The 25,398-nt window shown below is 37.1% G+C and overlaps 2 protein-coding genes and 1 pseudogene across 4 annotated transcripts; 2 read left to right on the top strand and 1 right to left on the bottom strand.

Moving 5' to 3' along the window:
- LOC114398614 overlaps positions 1-7,940 on the top strand; it is a 34,668-nt pseudogene extending 26,728 nt beyond the window's left edge.
- A 1,715-nt stretch (positions 7,941-9,655) lies between these two features.
- On the bottom strand, positions 9,656-12,259 carry LOC114399816 (myb-related protein B-like). 3 transcript variants are annotated; one of them, XM_028362028.1, is made up of 4 exons: positions 11,744-12,259; positions 11,535-11,620; positions 11,187-11,313; positions 9,656-10,538 (listed from the first exon to the last, which is right to left on the bottom strand). In XM_028362028.1, the coding sequence occupies exons 1-4, from the start codon at positions 12,188-12,190 to the stop codon at positions 9,975-9,977; spliced, it is 1,224 nt and encodes a 407-aa protein (XP_028217829.1). In that variant the 5' UTR covers positions 12,191-12,259; the 3' UTR covers positions 9,656-9,974. The 3 variants fall into 3 exon arrangements, with proteins under 3 accessions (XP_028217829.1, XP_028217830.1, XP_028217831.1); XM_028362029.1 differs by having other exon boundaries at positions 11,535-11,617; XM_028362030.1 differs by having other exon boundaries at positions 11,535-11,611.
- A 6,910-nt stretch (positions 12,260-19,169) lies between these two features.
- On the top strand, positions 19,170-20,234 carry LOC114398612. The gene is made up of 2 exons (XM_028360790.1): positions 19,170-19,424; positions 19,506-20,234. Exons 1-2 carry the CDS (start codon positions 19,170-19,172, stop codon positions 20,232-20,234), a joined length of 984 nt encoding a protein of 327 aa, XP_028216591.1.
- The last annotated feature ends 5,164 nt before the right edge of the window (positions 20,235-25,398 follow it).

The following is a 25,398-nucleotide window of genomic DNA, read 5'->3' as shown; positions in this document are numbered from 1 at the left end:
CCATATTGATCTTCTAATTTTTTACTCTTTTTATTCTTTATCTGATATGATAACCTGATAAAAAATCACAGGTGACCAAATGGAATATCTAAGTGCTGATTATGTGGACAAGTCAGAAACACTAGAGAGTTCTCATTTTCGATCACTAACAACGGAATTTCTTAATTCATTAACAACATCCGGTCTACCGAATCATAACATCAAAATCAAAATTGGATCACCTATCATGTTGTTAAGAAACTTAGACCAAACTCAAGGACTACGTAATGGCACTAGATTAATTGTTACAAAGTTAGCTAAACATGTGATTGCAGCTGATATAATTGCTGGCAAAAATATTGTCAGAATGTTTATATTCCAAGAATGTCTATGTCTCCTTCACAATCACCATGGCCTTTTAAGCTCTTGAGAAGACAGTTCCCAATAATGTTTTCTTATGAAATGACAATTAACAAGTCCCAAGGTCAATCACTATCCTCAATGGGCCTTTATTTACCTAAATCTGTCTTCTCACATGGACAATTATATGTGGCATTGTCAAGAGTAAAATCAAAAAAAGGCCTTAAAGTTTTAATACATGACAAAGACAAAAAAAAATTCAAATTCTACAACCAATGTTGTCTTCAAAGAGGTCTTTGCAAATCTTAAAAGGTTAATCCATTTCATATATATTCTCAATTATTAGTTTGTATGCTATGATATTCGATAGTTACTTATTCATTCTCTAACATGCAGTTAGATACAGAATTATAACAGCCAGCTTTCGACACATCAATTCCAGTACTGATTCTCTCTTAACCAGGTGCAACATATCATATATACTATTCTTATGTCATGTCTTTCTGCATAGACCATCACAATCCAATAAACAAAAAACTGAAAATATTGTTGCCTTCTATTTGGTTGTCCTACATATAATAGGTCCATTTTTGGTGCAACCTTACAAAATAATCCAGCCAAAAAAGAGCTCAAGCCAGAAGTTCAAGATATAGACAGAAACATATTCTTCATTCATGTACTTGAATAAATATTTGATACAAGTATTTTGGTTACACCATTCAATATTTAAATGTGCTTGGTGTTTTTTTATCAATTCTGAATCATAGAGTACAATATATGTGTTATCAATTATAAGCCCTTTCTTGGTTATTGTCCCATCACGATTTCTTGACTTCTCATATTTCCCTTCTTCATACACAGACATACTGTAACATCCTGGAAATTTCTATCCGGAATTTTTGGAAACGATGTATTTTGAATGATTATATATAAGTATTATTCAGTGTATATGCCTATATGTTCTTGGTAGAAGTAGGAATAGCGGGGGGCAAGATATGCGGGTTAGGCTAATTAAGGGAGAGAAATCCATAACTGGGAGGTTATGGGTTAATTCCTAATTAATTAGTTAAAAATCATCGTGTTGCGTGCGACTTAAAATTTAACGAAAACAACCTCTAAACCACACTCGGGGTTTCATTCTGAGCGTTTTGATATATATATTGCTTGCTTTCGAAAACTGGCCCCGGCGGACGCAGAGAAACGCGAGAAACTGGAATCAGAGAAACGACACGCAAACCGAGGCAGGATTTTAGCGTTTCAAAGGTCAGATTTTTCTCACTTTTGTGACTGAGTATGGGTCACAGTCAAAAAGAGAAAGTGGGCCCTTTTGCTCCAATCGAATAGGGACATGTGGCAGAGCTTGAATAAAATAATGGAAAAAAGGGAAAACCCTTTTTATTTTAAAACCAAAAAGCTTTTCTCTCTCCTCACTCAGCCAAAGCAGAAATTCAGAAGCCTTTTCTCTCCCTCTCTCATGTAGCTTTCTTCTTCTTCATTCTCCATTGAAGCTTCAAGCAAAGCTTCAACCTTTGGCCACCATTTCTGCCCCAAATCGCGAAAGGAGAGCATTTTCGGAGCCGTGAAGTGCGTGGCTACGAGTGGGACTTCGAAAATCCAGGTTTGGGTGGACTTCTTTCTCTCTTAAATTTCGTGGGTATGGGGTTTTGGGAGATATGATGGGTGGTTTTGTTAGTTTTCTGCTGTGTGATGATTATTTGTGAAGGCATTTGCTGAAAACTTGTTGAAATCGCCATGTTTGGATGAGTTAGACATACCCTTTCTGTTTTAGGGTTTTTGTGATGATGTTTGTGATGTTTATATGCTGAAATTGCTGATGGAAATCTGTTAGAGACGAAGGGTAGAACTAACCCAAGGTTAGAAAGTGAGAATGTGATGTTATGAGTGGAAAAAGAGTGAGACTTGGAGAGTTGGAGGCTAAGTCTGAATTCTGTGGTAAATGGAGGTTAAAGTGAGTTAATACTAGCTTGAAATGTCATTTAGGACATGTAAGAAAGGTTAGGCTGAGCTAGAGAGAAAAACAAATGACCAAAGTGAACAAAGAGCCATTGCTAGGGCAAATTTGGGTGTTGAAGAGTCAAATTTTGATTCGGTGAGATTTTAGGTGTAAATCCAGTTTGAACAAGTCTAAATGGATGTTATGGACTGGTGTGAGGTGAGAGTTTGCCTCAAATTTACCTCATTCTAAATTTCACTTTTCAAACCTAGAAAACCCATTGAATTGAGGGGTTTTGGACACCTAGATTCTGTGTTGCTGTGTTTTGAAGCTTGATTTTGGGTTAGACATGATTGATACATGAATTGGGACTTGTAGGAATTGATTTGGGCAAGATTGGATGAGGGGAAGTGTGGTTTTCGAAATATACTCTTTGTGCAGATTTTGCTGTAAAATTGTGCAGCAGAATTCTGCACAAGTGCAGAAAAATCCATGTATTTTTGCTGGTTGTGGAAAGAGTAATGTAAAATGAGTTCTGGATGTTTGCTAGTAGATCCCAACGGTCAAAATGTAGGCTTATGCACTATAGACTTCCAGAAAAATTTTGGAGTCGATCCAACGGTTAACAAATTGGATCGAAGGAATTGTTACTGGGGTCTTTGAGTGGGAAAAGCTGTGATTTTTGGTTGGTGTTTTGGCAGAGTTTTCTGCCTTTGCTTTGTTTTGCTTGGCTGTGATAGCTTGTGCTGTGTGAATGTTGTTTTGCTTGGATGTTGTGGAAGCTTGGGAGGATTGATGGGGACCCGGTGTTGAGAGAAACGAGGATATGGGCTACGTGGGAGTACGTGAGCTCAGTTGGAGGTGGGCAACAGGGGATGGTGGGTTTATGCGCGCATTGTGGATGTGGAAAACTTGTTGTGCACCATCGCCCGACCGCCACCTAGTACCACATGTGATGGGTACCCCATAATCCTACAAGCTTGAGATGAGGAAGTGTTGAAGGGTGAAACTTCCTGCTTTTATTGTTGACCACAGAGTGGTACCTGGAGATATGTCGCGGGGGTCAGGAGACCTTGGGGACGTCAGGTGGGGTGCTATTGCCCAAAACCAAGCTTGACCAATCCCGACCCAACCCGGGCATAGTCGGTCAGTGAGAACCTGTGATGTACCTAAGCAGGCGAGCTCCTGGCAGTCAACAGATAAAAGGAAAACAAGACCACAAAGCAAGGAGGCTTGTGGTGGCTGGCCAGCTGTGAATTTTGTGTAATATGTGGATTGTGGCCTCTGGTAATCGATTACCAAGGGTGGGTAATCGATTACAAGGCTTAAAATTGAGGACAGGAGGCTAAGATGGTCTCTGGTAATCGATTACCAAGGGGTGTAATCGATTACCAGGCTTGAAAACGAAGTCAGGAAACTTAGGGAGCCTCTGGTAATCGATTACCAGCCTGTGTAATCGATTACACAGAGGAATGGGTCACTGGTAATCGATTACCAGGCATGTGTAATCGATTACACAGTGTATTATTGCATATTTCATGTCCTGAGGCTGTGTAATTCAAGTTTAGCCTCTGGTAATCGATTACCAAGGTTGTGTAATCGATTACCAGAGATGGAAAGCCTTAAAATACCCCTTTTATTGCATGTAGTGTTTATGAGACGCATCGTGTGCAGCACAGTTAGATTCTTGTGAAAGAGTCTACCCCTTTCTCTTCTTTCTTGTAGATCGTGATGGCGGCACAGCTAATTCGTGATCGAGTAGAGATGGAGTGCCTAGAGGGAGCTTGGGAGACCCTCGAAGGCAACACGAGGTGCCGATTTCGGGGCACCATTCGATTCACGGCTACTTCTTTGGTGCATCCAGATGAACCTGCACGGACGCTTCAGCGCACTGTGGAGTGGATACTACCCACGCCTACACCATATCGTCTAGTGGAGCCCGTTCAAGTGATCGAGGTAACGTCATCCGAGGAAGACCCTGAGGAGGACCTGGAGGAGCTACCTCCTGAGCCTGCTGTGGATGCCCTTGACTTTCTAGAGGGTGATGAGGATCCACTTCTCGAGGTGGATTCTCCCGAGGAAGTCATGTCGGCATTTGAGGCAGACTCTACGGAGGATAGCGGCCCGAGGGAGATGGCGATCAGCGGGGGCTCTTCATCCTAGTGGACAGCTTTTTGGATTAGTTTTGTATACTTTTTGAGGGTGGGTGTATCTAGGACTAACTGTTAGGTTTACTCTTTTGTTTTTGTATGGGTAGACCTGATGTATAGGCATTTGATGATTGTATACATGTGGCTGAAGCCACCACTATGGACACCTTTGCTCTGGATGACACTATATATTTTGTAAAACTCCCATATTTTGGACAGCTTTAAATGATGAATGCATTTATGATCGATCTTGTTCTTTGAAAAGAAAGCGTTAGTAACTTTATTTGTAAAAGAGTTTATCGACCGTATTTTATTCTTTTATTTTCACGTGACGACCTAAAGTAATGGCTGGTACGTTCTTTCTTTTGAAAAAGCAAAATAGTTTAGAGATTATGAGCAGTGAGAAAGAAATGACTCCGAACAGAGTTGTGAACTGGCCATTCAGGACTCTGTAGTGAGGATTTTCCTTCGAAAACTTGTTTTAGTGAAAAGAGAAAGAAATGAAAAAGAAAAAGAAGAAGAAAAAAAAAATACCATGGTTTTTGTTAATTAAATCATTACTATTAAACCAGTCATTATTTTGGGGACGCCACACATACAAGTTTCAAAATTCCACATGAACCATCAACCACATGATTTTGCAGTAACAATAATATCTATCTTCGAATTTGCATCAATATCACCTGCAATAACTGCACCGAATTCTGAAACCGTTGCCATCCAAAAACTCTTTGAATGAACATTAATAGAGGATGGAAATGTCTAAGGCAAATCCATTTTTCTGATATATATATATATATATATGTGTGTGTGTGTGTGTGTGTGTGTGTGTGTGTGTGTGTGTGTGTGTGTGTGTGTGTGTATGTAACATAGAAATCCAACATTCAATATTGACAATCATCCAGAGCGAGTTGAATCATTCGATAATTGCTACTGTCCAGCAAACACATAAATTATTTATATCACATATTTTTATTAACATGATTTTAGGAAAAAAAAACTATATGATCAACTATTTAATACTCATCTTTGATTAATTATTGTGCCACCAATTTGTAACATATATTGATTGATTAAATATTTAGCCATTTCTAGAATAACAAATTTACTATGAAATAGTATAAATACGTTTAAACAGAAAACTAAAAGCGAAACTTAATCTTTAAATTCTTTACATGCAAATAAACAATTTAATTTTTTTTTTACAAACACTTATTTCTTACAAATATAATCTAATTATTATCAATTACAGCATATTTCACGTTTTCCATTTAATCATTAGCATTTGCACAAAAAACAAATTTTCTTCCCTACATCTTTGAAGATATATATATTGCTCATGACATTCAACGACAAACTAGAACCACAACAATATTCACAATGATTCAACTCCCCCTACATGTCCAATCTACTGAACCAGCATTCAATATTCCACGATTTCCAATTTACTTGCCATGCCTCACGTCACACCTGTTGGCTAACCAGTACTTTACTACCTAATTTATTCCACAAACACCATTTCCTTACAAACATTCACCTGTTTCAACTTTTCTAAAAAACAATAGCGACTGGGCTCCGACTATGAGTTCAGACTCATCGACCGCTTCAAACAAAGTAAATTTCTAGACTATTCTTTCCGATTTTGACTTCTATTTCTGATTCTATGATGAAATTTATTATCTACATTGCAAATTTCCTCACTTGATTGCGGAATCCTTATCGGGTTTTCTTCTCTCTCAGTTAATGTTTTCAATGCATGCGGTTAAATTAGTTCCATCTAGGAACTTCTGAATAAAATATGAATACATTAGATTACGCTGCACAAAAAATTATTTAATTTCCATTCGACATGTCTAAAATTATTCTAGATTAGGAACTATATCAATTATTTGGACTGTTGTTTTCGTATGACCTTCAATTTTTCTGCCTTGGAAATTTATCTTTTTTTTCATGGTTCTCGAGCATTGCTTCAACTATTCTAACCCTGCTTCCTCTGTTTTTGTCTTTTCTCAGTTTGTTTATCATTTTTGTATCTTCATCACTTCCACTCGATTTTTTCACCTGCTCACACCTTCCATTTTGTGATGGCTTTGCTTTTACTTCAAGCTTTCTTACTTCTTCGATTTCATTCTTGTTCTTGCTTACTCTTATCGTCCATTCCTAAAACTGCCACATCACAACTTAGATCTTAATTGAATTTTCTAGCTCACCAAACCATATTAAATAAATTCTAACCCTGCTTCCTCTGTTTTTGTCTTTTCACAGTTTGTTTATCATTTTTGTATCTTCATCACTTCCACTCGATTTTTTCACCTGCTCACACCTTCCATTTTGTGATGCCTTTGCTTTTACTTAAAGCTTTCTTGCTTCTTAGATTTCATTCCTGTTCTTGCTTATTCTTATCGTCCATTCCTAAAACTGTCACATCACAACTTAGATCTTAATTGAATTTTCTAGCTCACCAGACCATATTAAATAATTTTAGATTATCGACTATACTGATTATTTCAATTGTTGTTTTCATATCGTGTTTATTTGTGCATGTTAACCTCCCTCATTAAATTTTGTTATTCATCATTCTATCAGCATAACAATGAAAACACTCCAGCTCGAGATGAGTTTTTCTTACATACATCTTTAAAGCATTCCATAAAACTTTAATTTTCTTTAATTCCCTGTATCTTTGATCAACAATTGTAGAAGGTTATATCCATCTAAATGTCCTAATCTAGAATTACCCATGCCTCTAAAATTACTAAACAAAATTACAATACATATCTTCATTTGTATCAGATCATGCCATTTTTCTATCATTTCGCCAACCGACAATGTTGTTTAACTTCCTCCATATCTGATTAGCAATGCCAGAACCTAATATATTGTTCGACAATTTTACTACTCTAAAATGACTAACCATAATTACACTTTTTGTACCAACTTGATAGATTAAACTTTATTGCTTTGTTTCTTCCTAACACCACATGTTTGATTATTATCTATTTGAATAATATAGCTATGTTGCTTTTTATGTCCAATCTCATTCTAGGTTGAACTTCCATTTATCAGAAAACCAGCAATCATGCAGTTTAGAGCCACGTTCCACAATGATAGGGTAATTTTGGATTAAAACTCTTTTTTTTTTGGTTTTTTTCCCGCCTTATTTATTATAATTTTACATTCAATATTCTCTTGCAGGACATCATAAAAGTCCCATTTTTTTACCACATTCAGTGGGCACCAGAATATCCCGAATATGTCTGTTTCAGATATAATGGAGTTGTATACCAAATCCAAGTCAGACTCCATAAGGGAAAAAATTTCTTTGCTGAAGGACTGAAACAGTTTAGAAAAGAATTAGCCATTTATGAATCTACCATCATCCATTTCTTTGCAATCGACCACATCTCAATATTCAACCTTCATTTCAGTCCATCACTGGAACAACAGACCTCCTGAAGACCGTGGATGATATCCAGGCAGCATATTTGGACACTTGAAATAACACAATCAATCATTGATGCACTACACCCTTTGGTAATGATAACAAAAAATTTATTATGACTCATATAAACACAAAATTAAATATGATTATTATTTATCCTCTTTTGCAGAATCTTCCAAACTGTGTAACTAGACATCTAAATGCTAGCGATCAACACATGACAATCCTTAGAAAATTAGAACCTCCATTACAGTGGAATGTTATTGTTCTTGATATTGGAATTGACGAAACATATGTTCTGCAACCTTGGTATAAATTCCTTGAAGAAAGTTATTTTTCTCATGGTGATGAAATCTCATTCTACTATAGGCATCATGAACAAATTTGGGAAATTATTATTAGAAGACAAAAGGATTGGAACAACAATGATAGTGATAGTGACTAAATTAAGTTTAGGTTGTTTTTTTTGTTTACTAACATTGCCTTCGTCAATGAGTAACCTAGCTTTTTAAAAAAATACAAACAATCTAATTATTATTAATGTTACATATATTTATGTTCATTTTAATACAGTATTATAGAATAAATGAAAATTCATACTGAACAAATTACAAGTGATGTGTGCATAAGCACGGGTTACCAACTAGTTATATATACATGTAGATAAATAATTATTAGTAAATATATAAATATTTTAAGAAAAAATGAATATTACGGTAGACAAATACAATAATTTTTTATTTTTATGATACTTATAAGACAATAATATAATATAAATAAAGGACTATAATAAAGAAATTATGTTAAGTTAAAACAAAGAATAAAAATTAAATAGAGAGAGAATATGTGCTGAAATTGTGTGTTTTTAGAAAGCTGACAAGAGTTTCAGGAAGAGATTTATTCTTTTATATTTTTAATTATATAAATAAATATGGGTTGGATTCCAAGAAAAAAAAAATTTCTTCTTACTTTTCATCCTAAACATCTACCGAAAATTTATGGTGTGTTTAATTTAGAGAAGATGGAAACAGAAATAATAAAAATATAAAATAAATATTTAAATTAAAATAAAGTGTAAAAAGTTTGAGTCCCACCAAAATATAAAATTTCTGTAGAGTATTATTTGTCTTTTCCAAAACAAACACATCTAAGGCATTATTTTCAAAAATTGATTTTAGTTTTATTAATGTAACCAAATAAAAGATTGTTCAGACACTTGGTGAAAGATGGTACAAGTCGTTTGTCTGTCCCATTGTTTCAAGAGCCCTTCATGCATCTCCTTTCTCACCTGCAATACCTCTCTGTCCACCATCCAGCCCATCTCCGTCACCGGCAACTTCATCCTGCTTTGTCGCTGCCACCTACAACCTCTCACCCCCTGTTTTCTATACTTCAAAGTGGGTTCCATTTATTCTCTTTTATTTTGTAATCGTTGGATTAATATTGAATATGTGCCCTAAATCATCAATTTTCTTAAGTTATATATTAGAATGAGATGGGCTCGTCTATATGTTATATTTGCGCTTTGGGGGAGTTGAAGCAATGACGAGGATGAAAGCCTCGAGCAAGGTTGGGGTGCTGAGCTTGGTGGGTATCCTCGGGTTTGCAATGGCAACGAGTAGAGAATGGAGATGTAACGAAAACACTGAGATGGTGCTTCAAACTTAAGGTGGTGGGTAACAATAAGCAAAGGAGACTGAGGTGTCGTTGGACTGAAAGATTATATCCTCGGGTTTATCGTAGTCGAACACCCAGAAATGAGCACTATCATAGGGCAGTCTACACCAATTATATTCATATGCATGCCCAAAAACATTTAAGCTTGAGTCACAGCCGAAATGTAAAAGAAACCTACATTAAAGAAACACTGAATGTGGACCCCATCCACTTGATGGGGCTAAAACCACATTCGAACTGAGAATCACAAGACAAGACAAAAAGCAACTAAAATATCCAGCTAATGCAACCAAACAAACCTAACCGAAAGCTACAGTTTCAAAGGTATCCAAAAGCAAATTTAAACCAGAAAGCAGCAGAAGAAACTATATGAAAAAGAGAACACCAAATCCATCATGCACAATATTGCATCTTAAGCTTTTCTATAGATCATCTCCATGAGATCCATTTCCTTCTTCATCTGAACCTCCGGCGCCATCTCCATCGCAACATCATAACCCATTGTGCCATCTTCCACAGCAGCATTTACCATCGTAGGCACATAGGCACCACCACCACCATGTAGCTGCTGCACACCCCGCCCAACTTCATCCTCCTCAGAACTGAAGCCACCCTCTGAGCTATCGTACCGAACTCGAAAGAGACGCGGATATTTGGTTTTGGTGTTGGTGGTGTTGCTACTACGCTCGCCCTTCAGGTTCATGTTGTTCATGGAGTTCTTGATCAGCTCCTTTTCCGCATCTTCTTCTGCAGTGACTTGCCTTATGTAACTCTCCAGAAGCGTCGGCCCCTTAGAACTCCTGCGCTTGTTCCTCAGCCTCTTGGCGTTTAGGCGCCTCTTCGTCGCGTTCCAGTGGTTCTTGATGGTGTTCTCCGTCCTGCCGGGCATTCTCCTAGCGATTTCGGCCCACCTGTTCCCAATCCCCTTGTGAGCTTCGATCAGGATTCTGTCCTCCTCTTCGTTCCATGACTCCTTCTGCATTGATACAAAACAGCAATGCTTGGATTAAATATGTGAAATTAGATCTATATTAATTTTATAATTTCATTTTTTTTCTAACTGTTATAAAACATTTTATAAGTAGTTTTTTTTATTAATTCTGGAAAAGTATAGACACATGCCCTGAATGCTTCGGAGAATTGGTTATAAATGAAAGAGAATTAATGTAGATAAAAAAAATGTTATGTCACTCAACTATACAAAGATCTGTCTAAAAAAAGTCAGTTACAAATTTCCTAAGCTGTAATGAAATTTGTATAAATGCCATTATTTAATTTCATTTATGAATTTAATTTAATATGAATTCTTTTTAATTTAATTGAAAATCCTCGCAAAATTGTGAAACTAACTCTCCCCACATGGTAAGTAAATTCCTCTAGAGTAACTTTAGCTACTTAATTAACAATTACCACTCATCCCAGAAATTCATCAGAACTTGGAAGAATTTAATTTTCCATTCAAAATAATAAGAAATACATATTGTGTAAAAATAATTAACAGGCAGGATGAAAAATCTGTGAAAGATGTGTTTGGATAATTGTAAAAGATGATGTCAATTAGTACTTAGTATTTAGTATGCGTAAGAAAAAGAAAAAGTGAAAAAAGGATAGAAGAGGAAGTAACCCTAATGTTGGGCCGGAGATGGTTGTGCCATCGCTCCCTGCACTGTTTCCCAACCCTTCCATTCAGCAACCTTGCGATGTGAGACCATTTTTTGAGCCCGAAGCGTTTCACCAATTGGACGAGGACCCTATAAACAAAAACCACATGATCAAAATTCACCACCATTTTTTTGTCAACAATCGGACAAAAAAATGTAAGAAAATTCACTAATGTTAAAGAGAGGAGCTAAATTAATGAGAGAATTTTTTCATTGAAAGCCCCACATGAAACCGCAAAGAATTGAATTCCAAAAAAATAAAAATTAAGAGAGAGAAAGAGTATGAAATTGGGACCTAATTTGGTACATACCTGTCCTCTTCAGCACTCCACTGGCCTTTGATTATGTTGGTCATATTCTTGTGCTGAATTTTGCCATTACTCCTCCTCTGCATCTGCTTCATGTGTTAATAAAAATAAGAACTTTATTTCTTAGAAATATATATATTTCTAGTCCCAATGATGCAAGAGATGGTGACAGATCCAAGAGAAAATGATCATGGTTACAGAGTGGGACCCACCTGATGAGGCTGTGAAGTTGCACCTGCACCTGCACTAGAGCACCGAAGGGGAATTTTCTGGGAAAAATCCCATATGGCTCTGTTGGGGCCATGCATGGGTTCATTTTGGGTGTTGTTTTGTGCATAAGGCATGATGGGGTGGTAGAAGTTGTTGTCGTTGGCAAAGCTTCCTTTGAGGCACTCATTAGGGTATGATGAGTCACCTGAAGAAGAGGACAAAGAGAACAATGGGGTAAGGATGGAGGAATTAAAACCCTCTGAGAAAAAGTTTGCAGTAGGGTGGTGATTATCATGGTTTTTGAAATTGTTTTGGTACATGCAGAAGGTGGTGTTGTTGTTGTTCTCTTGTGACATGGGGATAAAAGCTGGGATCTCTGGTTTGATCCCAGAGAAAATACTAGAAAGGTAGTGAATTTTCTCTGCTGGAAAGATTGGATCAAACTCCATGAAGGATAATGAGAGAGATTTCTTGTGTTGTTGTTTGTGTGTCTGAACTGTGCTTGTGAAGGAAAAGGGGTGGGGTCTTGGGTTCTTATGGAGTCTACCAGTGGGACTTACAAAAAAATAAAACAAAATCAAATGTGAGTGAGGGATATTCATGTGACACGTGGCCATTGTGATAACAGCATCCAACGGCTCAAATTCCTTGTCTTTGTGACTCTTCAGCTCCTGCTGTGGAGTACAGAACCGAGAAAATTATTATTTTTATTATTATTATTTCATTTGTTTTATTTATTTCAGGATGATTTCTGGTAATATTTATAAACCAAAAAAGGAAAATGAAATGATGAGTTTGTTAGAGAGTTTTTGTATTTTAGAGATGGCTTAGGACAAACAAATGTTTAAAATCACATGAATGAATGACACGTGGTTGTTGTCACTCTGATAATAAGATCAGGAATGGGATTTACTTTTTCTCTTTCTTCTTTTTTTTTTCGAAGGATAACAAGAGTGCCAAAACAAGCTCCTTAATTTTTTAGGATGATTTCATCAAATTAAAGCCTGTACATTATATATATATATATATATATATATATATATATATATATATATATATATATATATATATATATATATATATATATATATATATATATAATCACGTTTTTATATTTCGCATTTGCATGTGAAAATAGACTGGATTTAGTAAGGGGCAACTAAAACTTGGTTGTAACCTTGTCTTTCCATTTAATTAAAATGTTATTTCCATACATATACTTCCCATCAATAATATAAAATTTTACATAGATCTTCCTTCCTAAAGGTATCAGAAAGGGTAAAAATGGAGAAAAAGTTTCCTTAAAATATTTTAAAATTAGTGAATCAAAGAGATAGTATATATATTGGTTAATTTTTATTATTCTACATGAAAGGTGAAAAATGCTTCTTTTTTTTTATAAATTTCTGATTTTAGGAAACAATTGTTAATTAAAATTTATTCAGTGAGATTATACGTGCATGGAAGGAATATACGCTAGTAGTATATGTTAAAATGAAATCTTGAAACAACTAAATTAAATTACTAGCATTTCTGTATTGACTCCTTGTGACTTTTTTTCTTTCACTTAATCTTGCAATCATAAAATTAGTTATTTAATTTTTTTTAGGGGGTGGCGGGGTACTTTTCCACGAATTTGCAATTTCTTTTTGATACATTTTAATGGATAAAGGCCTTCTCTTTTTCACGGAAAGCAAGGAGGAAAAGATGCAAGAAAACACAGAATCCTTTATGGTAAGACCGACAGTTCAGAGTGGCTAAGAAGACCCTCTGCCACATCAAAATGCATGAACAAAAATGACTTTAATTTAATGACAGTAATAAATTTCAGGTTTTTGGTCTTAAAAGAGGGGTAAGTAATCTGATTCATAGTCAAGCTGTATGTAACAATATTTCTTGTCCTGTTCATGACGCCGTTGAACCCATGAAGGCCAATTTTGAAGTCATGAGAAGACTCATATGCTGTGCAGCGTGAAGAAAATAAAGAATGCACTGATCAATTGCGTGTAACTGTCTATTCAATGTTCACACTTTCCTTAATTGATATAATAACTATTTAATGATTTTCCATAAACATTGAAAAAATAAACTAATCACTCATTTTATACCATTGAAATATATATTGATTATAAAATGCTTTAAAATGAGGTGCAATTACCGTACTTCAAGATTTGAAATTCTAGTATGTCATTCATCTTCCGTTTTGTTTTACCATGACCAATATCATAGTTAATTAATGTGTAATATATCATTGGTAAATGTAAATGTCTTTTTTATATTGCTTAAAAAATTAAAAAAAAAAAACATATTAAGATGCATAAAATTAAGTTGTTTATAACTTTTTCTACACTCTTTTATAACTTTTTCTACACTCTTTTATAAAATTCATAATAAATATTTTTTTAGTTTTTTAACTAATCCTAAAAATATATATTAGCAATACCCTAAAAGTAAAAGTATAGCTTAATCGTATTTTTTTCTGTTTTTTTTTACTTATAGCATTTCTCTCCCTTTTTCTAATTGGTTACATGAAATTTTTTTTAAGTTCTAAACGTGTGATTGGATGAATGTTTGGAAAATTAATTTTGAAATGAATATTGTAAAATTGGTTTTATAAAATTAATTTTAATTAAAATTGTTTTGGAAAATAGATTGATTCATATACGAACAGTTTTACCTTGAAAGCAGTCTATTTACTATAATATAAAAATATGTCATACACTTGATTTTCCCGATCATTTTTATATATGATTCCCTCTTACCCTTCCCAATTCTTAGACGTGTTAAACTTTTTTGCTAACTAAAATTGTAGGTATATCCACTCATCCCAATCCTCTTTGAACTTTTTTCTTAGTTAAAATTTTAGTTGCTATTAAATAAATACAGTAACATGAAAATGCTACACTCCACATGTAAACTCTAAACATTCCACATCTTTTAATATTTTTATCATTTCTTGCATAATTTTTAAAAAATGAACCTAATTTTTTAAAAACTTTTATAAAAAATAAAATAATATTTTCTCAAGTGAAAATTCCATTAAAACTCAATTAATTTTCAATGAATTAAATTTAATAATGCATCTTTTTTTAGTAAAACAAAAGAATAATATAATAGTTTTTTTTTCTAAATCAAGTCAATGTACGTTTTTAGTCTAACTACTATAAATTTATTATACTAATATAATATAAAAATATAATTTATATCAAAATAAAATAGTATTCTCACAAATCAAACTTGTCATTAAAATTCAATTAATTTTCAATTGAATTAAGTTTAATACATACACCTATTATTTTTTAGTAAACTAAACCGTAAAACAAAAGAATAATATAATAGTTTGTTCGAAATCAAGTCAAATGCCTGTGTTTAGTCTAATTATTATAAAATTATTATATTAATATAATAATAAAAATAAATTAGTATCAAAATAATAATTTGAAAAATATCTATTCACGTTATAATAATAAATATAATTGATGTCATATATTAAAAAAATATATTGTTAAATAATGAATATTCAAAATAATATTTTATTAGCACAATATGGTAGATAATTTGATACATTTTTATAAACTTTATATATATACAATTATAATGCTAGTGTTTTATAATTTTATCAATAATCAATCAATTATTGTTATTGTGTTAATATATATTATCATAAATTGAAATGTTCTATCAATTTTTTAAGCAAATATACATGTATGTATTTATGTATTTCTGTATATATGTGTTGTTTGTATAATAATAGCGTAATATATGTGTTGATTACTTGTCTATACATCAAGAGTTTATAGTTACTATGTTGAAAAAAAGAGTGACGGAGACTTTGATGCTGGATTATGCATGAATAAATACATGTTGTTTGGACTATGCTATCTATAATCATATAGTAATTCGAAATTTATTAATTTTATCATTCTCTTTTGATTGATTTTATGTTAATCACTTGTGTCTTCAACCTAGCCATTGACTCTAAAATAAATATTACATTAGACTTAAATCTTCAATGCAAATTACTTGTATTGATAAACTATATATATATAAGTGTAGCTTTTATTTAAATAATCCTACTATATTTAAAACATTCTGATACATACATAAAAACAAGCGTACCTAAAAAAACAAAAACAAAAATGAAGTGACCAATGCAAGTGCATAGGTCAACTAGCAAGTCTATTTACTATAATATAAAAACATATGGTATTTCTTATTTAGATTAATTCTGCATACCTTTTATCCTGATTCTTGCCCGCCGTTCTCAATTCGCTTGGCATGTTCAACATTTCTGTTTAGGTATCCGCTTCTCCCCCAATCCTCTTGGAACTTTTTTTCTAACTAAAACTTTGGACACTTTTAAATAAATATAGTAACTTGAAAATGCTACACTCCACAAGTACACTTGGAACATGATTGTAACTTTTTTTTAAAACTTTTTACTCTTTTATTTCTTATAATTAAATTCTAAGATCACTAAATCATTTCTCATTTTTAACATTTCTTACATAATTTTTTAAAAATCTATTTACCATAATAATAAAAAAAACCTGTCATGAAGTGACACGTGACATCTCTTTATTAGCTTAATTTTTCGCTCATTTTATCCCCATTTTCGCCCGCCCTTTCCAATACTCTAGACATGTGCTTTTTTGCTAACTTCTTGGTGTCTACCCCTCCCCCAATCCTCTTTGAACTTTTTTTTCCCTAACTAAAAGTTTGGACGCTTTTAAATAAATATAAGTTTGGACGCTTTTAAATAAATATAGTAACGTGAAAAATGTAACACTCCACATGTACACTCTTAACATGACTACAACTGTTTTTCTTTCTTTTCACGGTCTTTTTTCTTATAATTAAATACTAAAAATACAAAATCATTTCTCATTTTTATCATTTCTTACTTAATTTTTTAAAATCTATTTATTGTAATTAAAAATTGTCATAAACTACCATGTGGCTTCTATTCTCTTTTATACTCTCATTTTCTTAAATTCAAATGTTAGTTATTCAAATGTAAGAGAGAATAATTCAATTTGAATAAAACGGTACTTGTGCACTTCGTTTTTTTGTGACACTCAGTCTCTGAGACTGTGTCATACCCTAATTTCATTCTGGGGATGATTATTTGTTAATATTTGGATTCTTGTCGGCCGAATTGAGCTGCTTAACACTAATCGTCATGCAATCCGAAGGATTTTGCAATGTTTTAAAAGGAAATGAGTAAAATACTCAAAATGGGGACAAAATGGTCAATTCAGGGGCATTCTTCAGCCCTTGGGCCCACCTAGGCCCATTAGAAAACTTAAAGGAGAATCAACCAGCTCGCCTAGGCGAGCTGTGTTGTAACCTCCTCCCCCCATTTTCCTATAAATAGGCGTGAGGGGCTGAAGGGAAGGGGTTCAACATCATTATTAAGCATATTTCACTGAAATTAGTGAGAAGAAGGAGAAAAAAGAAGAAAAATCAAGGCTGAGGCGCTTCCGTAACGTTTCTGTAACGTTTTCGTGATCAATTCCATGAACGTTCTTCGCCATTCTTCGTCCGTCTTCATCGTTCTTCGTTCTTCAACCGATTAGTTTTCTATTTTGAAGCTTTGAATTCATTCTATGCACCCTTAGGGGTCCATTCTTGCTTTGTATGTCTTCATCTTCATCCTTCTATCATCGGTGATCTTTTCTTTTGTTTTAAGTGAGTTTCGACCGATCGTTTAAGCCGTAACCTCACTTAATCAATGTTAAAATGAATTTCAACCGATCGTTTGCGCGTTGTAATCTCGTTTAATCACCTTTAAAATAAAATTCAACCGATCGTTTGTGTTGTAACCTCGATTAATCATCAAAAAATGAGTTTCAACCGGTCATTTACTCCGAAAGTTTTCTTTTAATGAGTTGAAAAATAATCAAGTGAAACCAAAGCTAAAATCAACTCATAAACAAGCTTTTTGTCCACAAGAAAAATCACTTGAATCAGTTCAAAGGTCCAACGCCTTAAACGGTCTTTTTTTTTTTTTTTTTACTTTTTAAACTGTTAAAATGAACCTATAGAAGTCTAAAATCAATCCTATGCGTAATTTTCTTTCTTTAAAGAACTACGTAGGTCTGAGTTCCTCATCGCAATTGAGGATACGTAGGAGCGAGAGCCCCGCTCTTGTCAACCCCAAAAAGATAAAAAAAAAACATAAAAAAGGGAAAATAAACTAAGAATTGAAGTCATGATTTTGCACATTTGGTTAAAGACTGTCGTCCCTTGTGATGGACGTGTGGGGTGCTAATATCTTCCCCGTATGTAAAGAACTCCTGAACCTTTATTTCTTAAGATTTGTAGACCATTTCTTGGTTTTTCTAACATTTTCCTCAAATAAACGTTGGTGGTGACTCCGTGCATTTTTCATTCCTTGGAAGACGCACCTGTGAGTCTCGCGTCGCCCTCCCGCCGAAAGTAGGTTGCAACAGCTGGCAATTCCACTGGGGACTATTTTTTGAGAGTTAGGCCATTTTAATCTGTGTGCGTTCCTTATTGTGACTTTCTCTGTTGTTTATTTTCCTTTATTTCTCTTATGTTCTTGTATGCATATAAATCTTTGATGCTTTTAGTGTATTTGTTTAGTTAATTTATGCATTAATATAAATTTGTTCATTTGATGCACACACAAACACCTACACTTTTTGCACACACTGTGAGTTGTTAAGGGCCCTACACCCAGGTCCGTGGAACATAGGAAGTGGAGGTGAATCTGTGGTCATGCTAAGTCTCCGACTTGCTTGATGACAATGAAATCTCATCTAAAGTTTTTCTCTTTGATGATACGTTGTCACTGGTAGTCCCTACCGCCACAATGTTTGATATCAAAGGGGATGATATCTCTAGAAACCTTTGAAAGCTAGATGCAACCACCTTGGGAATTATCACTTAATAGCGAGCTTTTAGTCCCCCCCATTAGGTTCTTGAAGTAGGGGAACGAAACAAATGCACTATGTATTGTTTCCATGATATTGCCATGCATTGTGTTTGCAATGACATGTTTGTGTGCGTCTCTGCTGTGTTATTATTTTGATGGCATTACCATGCATGTGCATCTAGTATGATTTCTGTTTTGTGCTATCAACCGCGGGCTCTCACTCATATATATATGTATTGCATTATCACTTATGCGGTCCTTTTGTGTCATCATTTTGTCACGGGAAGTCGAAAGGTTTGCATCACCTTCTTAAATGCATACATGGGGCACTGTGGTGATGACTGCAAATGAATCATGATGCCCGAATGTTTATGAGTAAGAAGAGATGATCTTCCGGGATCTTGTGTCTGTAAAATGCATTTGTGTCATGCATAGCATAAGCATTCCTTCATGAATTCATCATATTTCCTCCATGATAGGGCGTCGAAGTATTGATTCAAACAGAACTTTTCATTTCTAGCAAAAACATGGGATCGAATCAGGGACCCTTGCTTAAGAAAAGGTTCTATCAAGTCAAAATTAAAAGCCTAGAGGTTGCTAGTTTGCAAGAATTGGGGCAATTGATGGATCAGCTCCAACATCAAGCTTTCCGCAAGGCCTATGAGAAGATTTGGGATCTAGCTATGATAGAAGTCTCTGTCGAAGCCATTGCATCCCTCACTCAGTATTACAATCAGCCGCTAAGGTGCTTCACGTTTAGGGACTTTCAACTAGTGCCGATTGTGGAAGAGTTTTAAGAGATCTTGGGATGTCCGCTAGGAGGAAGAAAACCATATCTTTTTTCTGGGCTCTATCCCTCCAAGGCGAGGATAGCCAAGGTAGTCAGAATCTGGGCGCAAGAGTTGGACCGAGAAAAACAAAACAGAAATGGGATAGTCGAAATACCAAGGAAGCATTTGGAGGAAAAGCCGAAGGCGTTGGCAGATCAAGGTGAATGGGCTTCGTTCATTGATGTCTTGGCGCTATTGGTATTTGGATTTGTCCTCTTTACAAATGTGGATGGGATAGTGGACTTAGCGGCGATTGATGCCTTCCTTGCTTATCACCATAGCATGGAGAGTCCGATCATTGCTATTTTGGCCGATGCCTATGACACTTTCGATCGAAGATGCGAAAAGAGTGGCGCAAGGATTGTTTGTTGCACACCAGCTCTTTATGTGTGGCTAGTCTTGCACTTCTTTCGTCATGAAGGTAGACCCGTTTGTCCCATACAAGGTCACCGCTTGTGCGCCGAGAAAGGGAAGGAAAACTGGGAGCAACTCTTGGCTAGTGTGGTAGGGGGATCCATTAATTGGTTCCCCCAATGGAAGGAAGGAAGAGCCACAGTTTTATCCTCATGTGAAGGATTCTCAAACGTCCCCTTGATGGGAACGAGGGCTTGTATCAATTATAATCCCGTCCTTGCCATTAGACAACTTGGCTACCCCATGAGAGGAGCACCGTCAGAGGAAAGCATCACACCTTTCATCGCACGGGGTTTCAGGGACCCAATGGGAGGATACTTCAAGGAGTCCGCAAGGCGTGGGGCATAGTGAAAAGGAAAGATAACGAGCTTAGGGAAAGAAGTAATGGGATCATCGGCGGCTATCATAAGTGGCTGAAGGCTCAGACGCAAGGGTTGGATTGGCTCCCGAAGCTAAAGACCTCAAGTGAGGAAGAGGCTGAAACCCCTGAGGAGAGTGAGGAGGTACAAGCCCTAAAAGTGGAACTAGGGCACAAGCAGTCAAGGAAAAGTTCAAGACGACGGCCATCAAGGTCCGGAAAGAGTGCGACAAACTGAGAGACATCAGTGTGGCCACCGCCGAAGTATTGGAACGAGAAACAAAGAGGGCCCAAAAGGAAGAATGGGGCTGAAACAAGTTTCGAGGAGCTTTGTGGGGAAGCAATAGTGAGCTTAAGCTTCGAAGGGCTGAGAGAGACCAATTGAGAGTTGAGGGCATGATATTGGAAGATAAGCTAAAGGCTTGTCAAAGGTCAAAGAGAAGTTTGTCCGACCAATTGAGCAAGATGGAAGAAAACATGGGGGCCATCATTGACCAATACAAGGAAAAACTAAGTCTAGCAGCAACCCATGAACAAAAGCTAGAAAATGAGTATGCAAAGGTATCGGTCCTGCAAGCCGAAAGGGAAGCGAGAGAAAGAGTGATTGATTCATTACACAAAGAAGCAATAATGTGGATGGATAGGTTCGCCTTCACCTTGAATGGGAGTCAAGAGCTTCCAAGACTGCTAGCCAAAGCTAAAGCAATGGCAGACGTGTACTCGGCCCCCGAGGAAGTTCATGGGCTCCTCGATTATTGTCAGCACATGATCGATCAGATGGCCCACATAATTAGGAGTCACTAAGGCGGTTGTATTTTCGCTTTCATTTTGACAAGATGAACATTTTTGTTCCTTAATAAAAAAAAAAGTTTGGTTCAATACTATGTCTTTGCTCAAAATTCTATACGAGTCCAATGCTTTGACAACTTATCTTTAGCATGCATTCATGTTTAGTTCTTTGTTGCATTACTCACTGCATTTTTGTTCTTTAGGCAGTAAACATCATAACTAAACACACTTTAAGGCACCCTTATCAAACTCGTTCTAAAACTAGAGTCATGGGTGGCATAGAAGAGGTGCAGGAACAAATGAAGGTCGATATGTTGGCCTTGAAGGATCAAATGGCTTCCATGATGGAAGCCATGTTAAGCATGAAGAGAATGATGGAAAGCAATGCAGCTGTAGTTTCCGCCGCTAGCGCTGCCGCCGAGGAAGATTCTACCCATCCATATGCTACAAACCAAGCACACCAACCCATCCTGGGCATGGTGGGTCAAGGAGGAGAGGTGTTAGGTAGCATCGGCGGTCCACACATGGGGTATAACAGGAATGCTTACCCCTACGGCTTACCCCCCCCCCCCCCCCCCCCAATTATACACCGCCTACCATGCACATGCCCAATGAGAACGCTAGTCATGCCGTTCTCGGTAAGGGCCAGTAACCCCAGTCTATGGGAGGCGCCTGTGAAGAACCTCGGGAGCGTGCTCAAGGTGACTTTGACCCATATCCCACTTTCACCACCGAGGGACCAACATATAATGCTATGCCTTAGCCTAACACCGAGGGAGCTCCTTAACCCCACCCTCTGCAATCGATGCATGTCTCAGTAGGGGGGACGCCTCCGACAATGGAAGGAAGAGAGAAACTTGATCTCATCAAAGAGAGATTAAGAGCCGTCAAAGGGTTTGGTGATTACCCTTTCCTCAACATGACCGAATTGTGTTTGGTACCTGATGTTGTCATCCCTCCAAAATTCAAGGTGCTAGATTTTGATAAATACAAGGGGACCACTTGCCCCAAAAATCACTTGAAGATGTATTGCCAGAAAATGGGGGCATACTCTAGGGATGAGAAGTTGTTGATGCATTTCTTCTAAGATAGTTTGGCCAGAGCGACGGTCATCTGGTATACCAATCTGGATGCTTCTTGCATCCGCTCATGGAAAGACTTAATTACTGCCTTCATTAGGTAGTACCAATACAATGCTGAAATGGCTCCAGACAAAACCCAACTACAAAATATGAGCAAGTGAGAGCATGAGTCATTTAAGGAGTATGCCCAACGGTGGAGGGATTTGGCGGCGCTGTCGGTGTTTTACTATGAAAAGTTGGTGGGCTACATGCCCTCTAGCTTCGCAGATCTAGTATTTGCGGGCGAAAGGATTGAAGTAGGCCTGAAAAGAGGGAAGTTCGACTATGTTGCCCCTGCCGGTACAAGTAACAGAAGATTCGGAGCAACTGGGGCAAAGAAGAAGGAAGGGGATGCCCACGCAGTGATTTCAACACCTACCTGGCCGAAGCCCCAACAAACCCCTCACAACACTTACCAATATGCCTAACATCAATCGAGCTTTTCGGCCCGCCTCGGAAACCCCTCCAGTTCAGCACCCGCCCAGCAAAAGGCACCCACTCAACCACAAAGGGCCCCCACTCAGAATGTGGCTCCTGCATAACCTCGCTCCACCGATAGCTCCAATCTGAGCACAAGCGCCAGTACGGGAAGGAATTTTCCAGTAAAGAAGGTTCCAGAATTCGCGCCTATCTTGATGCCGTATGTAGACTTGCTACCTTCTTTGATCGCTAACCAAATGGTGGTAGTAACCCCCGAAAGGATTTTCCAGTCTCCGTTTCCTCGATGGTACAATCCTAACGCGACCTGCGCTTACCATGGGGGTGTCCCGGGACACTTGATAGAACAATGTGTGGCCTTCAAACATAAGGTCCAAAGTTTAATCGACACAGGTTGGTTGACGTTCCAAGAGGATGGTCCAAGCGTGAAAACCAACCCTCTTGCTAGTCATGGGGACCGGCGGTTAACGCGGTGGAGGAATGCGGACCATAAAGGCCGAAGCAGTTGAAAGATGTGATAACCTCGAGGAGGTTCATGTTAAAGGCGCTGCGCAAGGCGAGCATCATTTTCTTTAATGGGGGTGAGGGAGACGCTTGCTTAATACACCCAGGAGCGGCCCATTATGTAGAAGTGTACCCTGAGGCAGAAGGTTTGTTGCAAGGCATAATGGACCAAGGTCTGTTTGAAATTTTCGACGCAAGCAAGGGGGAGCAACATGTGTACATGCAATCGGCTGACAAGAACCCTAGCAAGCCCAAACCCTTGGTGATACACTTCACTAGAGATGTTGTCACGCACAAGCCCCGCGGCTACCAGCCTATCCCGGGTAAGAAGCATGTCCCTTTCCTTTACAAGAGCGACAAGGTAGTCCCATGGAAGTACGCTCCTCAAAAGCCCGATGGAAAGAAGGACAAGTCTGTCAGAGATGACCTATCCTCTACCAAAGTTACTAACATCTTTGGTGTAGCAACCTACCCTTCGGCGGGAGGGCGACGCGAGACTCGCGGGATGCGTGTTCCACGAAAGGAATACGCGCGGAGTCGCCACCAACGTTTATTTGAGGAAAACGTCGAAAAAACCGGAAAAGACGCGATCTACGAACTTTTAAGTGAAAGGTTCGGGAGTTGTATTTACGCACGGGGAAGGTATTAGCACCCCACACGTCCGTCCCAAGGGACGACAGCCTTTAATCGAATGTGCAAACATGACTTTGATTTTTACGTTCCCTTTTATGTCCTTATATCCTTTATACCCTTTTTATATTTTTTCTCTTTTTGTGGTCGACAAGGGTGTTTCCCTTTGCTCCTACGTATTCCTCAATTTTGAGATGAGAAAATCAGACCTACATAGTTCTTTCTTGTCAAGTGATTCTTTTTTACTTAAGTGGTGATCATTTTAAGGCGTTGGACCTTAAAAATGATCCATTTTACTTAGTGAGAAATTGAAAAGACAAACTTCAAAAGCCTATTTTTATGGACGAGCTTGACTAGGCGAATTGATTTTAGCCTTTAGTTTCACTTTAGTTATTAATCAATTCGATTAAGAATGAGAAATCCCAAAGAGAAAACGTCCGATTGATTTTCCGCTTTATTTTACTAAAGATGTCTTTTTGATTATTATATTATTTTTTACCTCTTTTTTGATTTCCAATGTGGTTACGGCATGACCGAACGGTCGGAATTCATTTTAACCGAAGTTAACGGATAATACAATTCAAACGTTCGGTGGAAATTTATTTTATTTTTAAGTTAAGCGAGAAATGACTTAAGTAAAATGGCTTAAGCACGTCAACAGGGGGTATAAAAAGTAAACAAAACGAGAATAAAAATGCACGAAACACAATGTGGACCACTACGGGTACATAGAATGAATTGAAAAGCTTGGTTCGAGGTACTTACCCGTTGAAGATCGAAGAACGATGAAGAACGAATGAAGAACGTCGAAGAACGGTTGAAACCTTTGTGAAATTCTTCATGGAAAACGTTACGGAAACGTTTCGGAAGCGCCTCGGCTTAGATTTTCTTCACGGAAACGATTTTTCCAAGCAAATTCGAAAGAGAGAGAAGTGCCAAAGGGGCTGAACCCTTTTCTTCTTCACTTCCTCCCCTATTTATAGCAAAATAGGGGAGGTGGTTGCCGCCCAGCTCGCCCAGACGAGCCAGGTTGCTTCCTCCAGAAGCAACAACCTTCTGGAGGAATATTCTGGAGGCCCAAGTGGGCCTGGGTGCTATTTGCACCCCCATTTTTACTAAGTACACCCCCTCTACTGTTTTTTGGTGATTCTTTTTTCGTAAAGTTACGGAAACTTACGAATTTCGTAACGATACTTGTTTTCTTTCCGTAATGTTACGGAACCTTGCGGATTACATAATCATCCCCCTTTTGACTTACGGAATGTTACGGAACCTCACTTAATTATGCAACGATGCTTCCATTTGATTTCTGGTGTGTCACGGAAACTTACGGATTGTGCATCAATATTTTTTTGGTTTTTCGGCATGCCCTGGAATTTCACAAATTGCCCAATGATGGATGCCAAGCACCTCACAAGGACCAAAGAAAGGTCGCATGTCATCAAGCAAAGGTCCCCGGACGAAATTAGGGTATGACATCTGGCATGAGTGGCGTGACCTGTAGCAAACGAATCTTCACGGCACCAGACCCGCTGGTATGGCCTAAGGACATGAAAGGGAAGGCAAAGGTAGGCACAGAAGAAGGCGATAAGGCAAGCCCGATTCTCGATGAGGAGATCCCAGCTGGGAGATTTGCTGAGGAAGAGGAAGTGTCTCCCTGTTAAAACTACTC

The sequence above is a fragment of the Glycine soja genome, chromosome 19 (genome assembly GCF_004193775.1).
Source record: "Glycine soja cultivar W05 chromosome 19, ASM419377v2, whole genome shotgun sequence".
Classification (NCBI taxonomy): Eukaryota; Viridiplantae; Streptophyta; class Magnoliopsida; order Fabales; family Fabaceae; genus Glycine; species Glycine soja.
Note: the sequence above shows the minus strand (reverse complement) of the source record. Positions and strands in the feature narration are given on the sequence as shown.

Excerpts from the sequence above, each read along its gene's own strand:
- LOC114398612 (XM_028360790.1), top strand. The coding sequence starts at position 19,170 with ATGGGATCGAATCAGGGACCCTTGCTTAAGAAAAGGTTCTATCAAGTC. Across the intron at positions 19,425-19,505 it reads ACTTTCAACTAGTGCCGATT|GCGAGGATAGCCAAGGTAGT; the intron begins GTGGAAGAGTTT and ends TATCCCTCCAAG.
- LOC114399816 (XM_028362028.1), bottom strand. The coding sequence starts at position 12,190 with ATGGAGTTTGATCCAATCTTTCCAGCAGAGAAAATTCACTACCTTTCT. Across the intron at positions 11,621-11,743 it reads CAACTTCACAGCCTCATCAG|CAGATGCAGAGGAGGAGTAA; the intron begins GTGGGTCCCACT and ends TAACACATGAAG. Across the intron at positions 10,539-11,186 it reads ATCTCCGGCCCAACATTAGG|AAGGAGTCATGGAACGAAGA; the intron begins GTTACTTCCTCT and ends GTATCAATGCAG.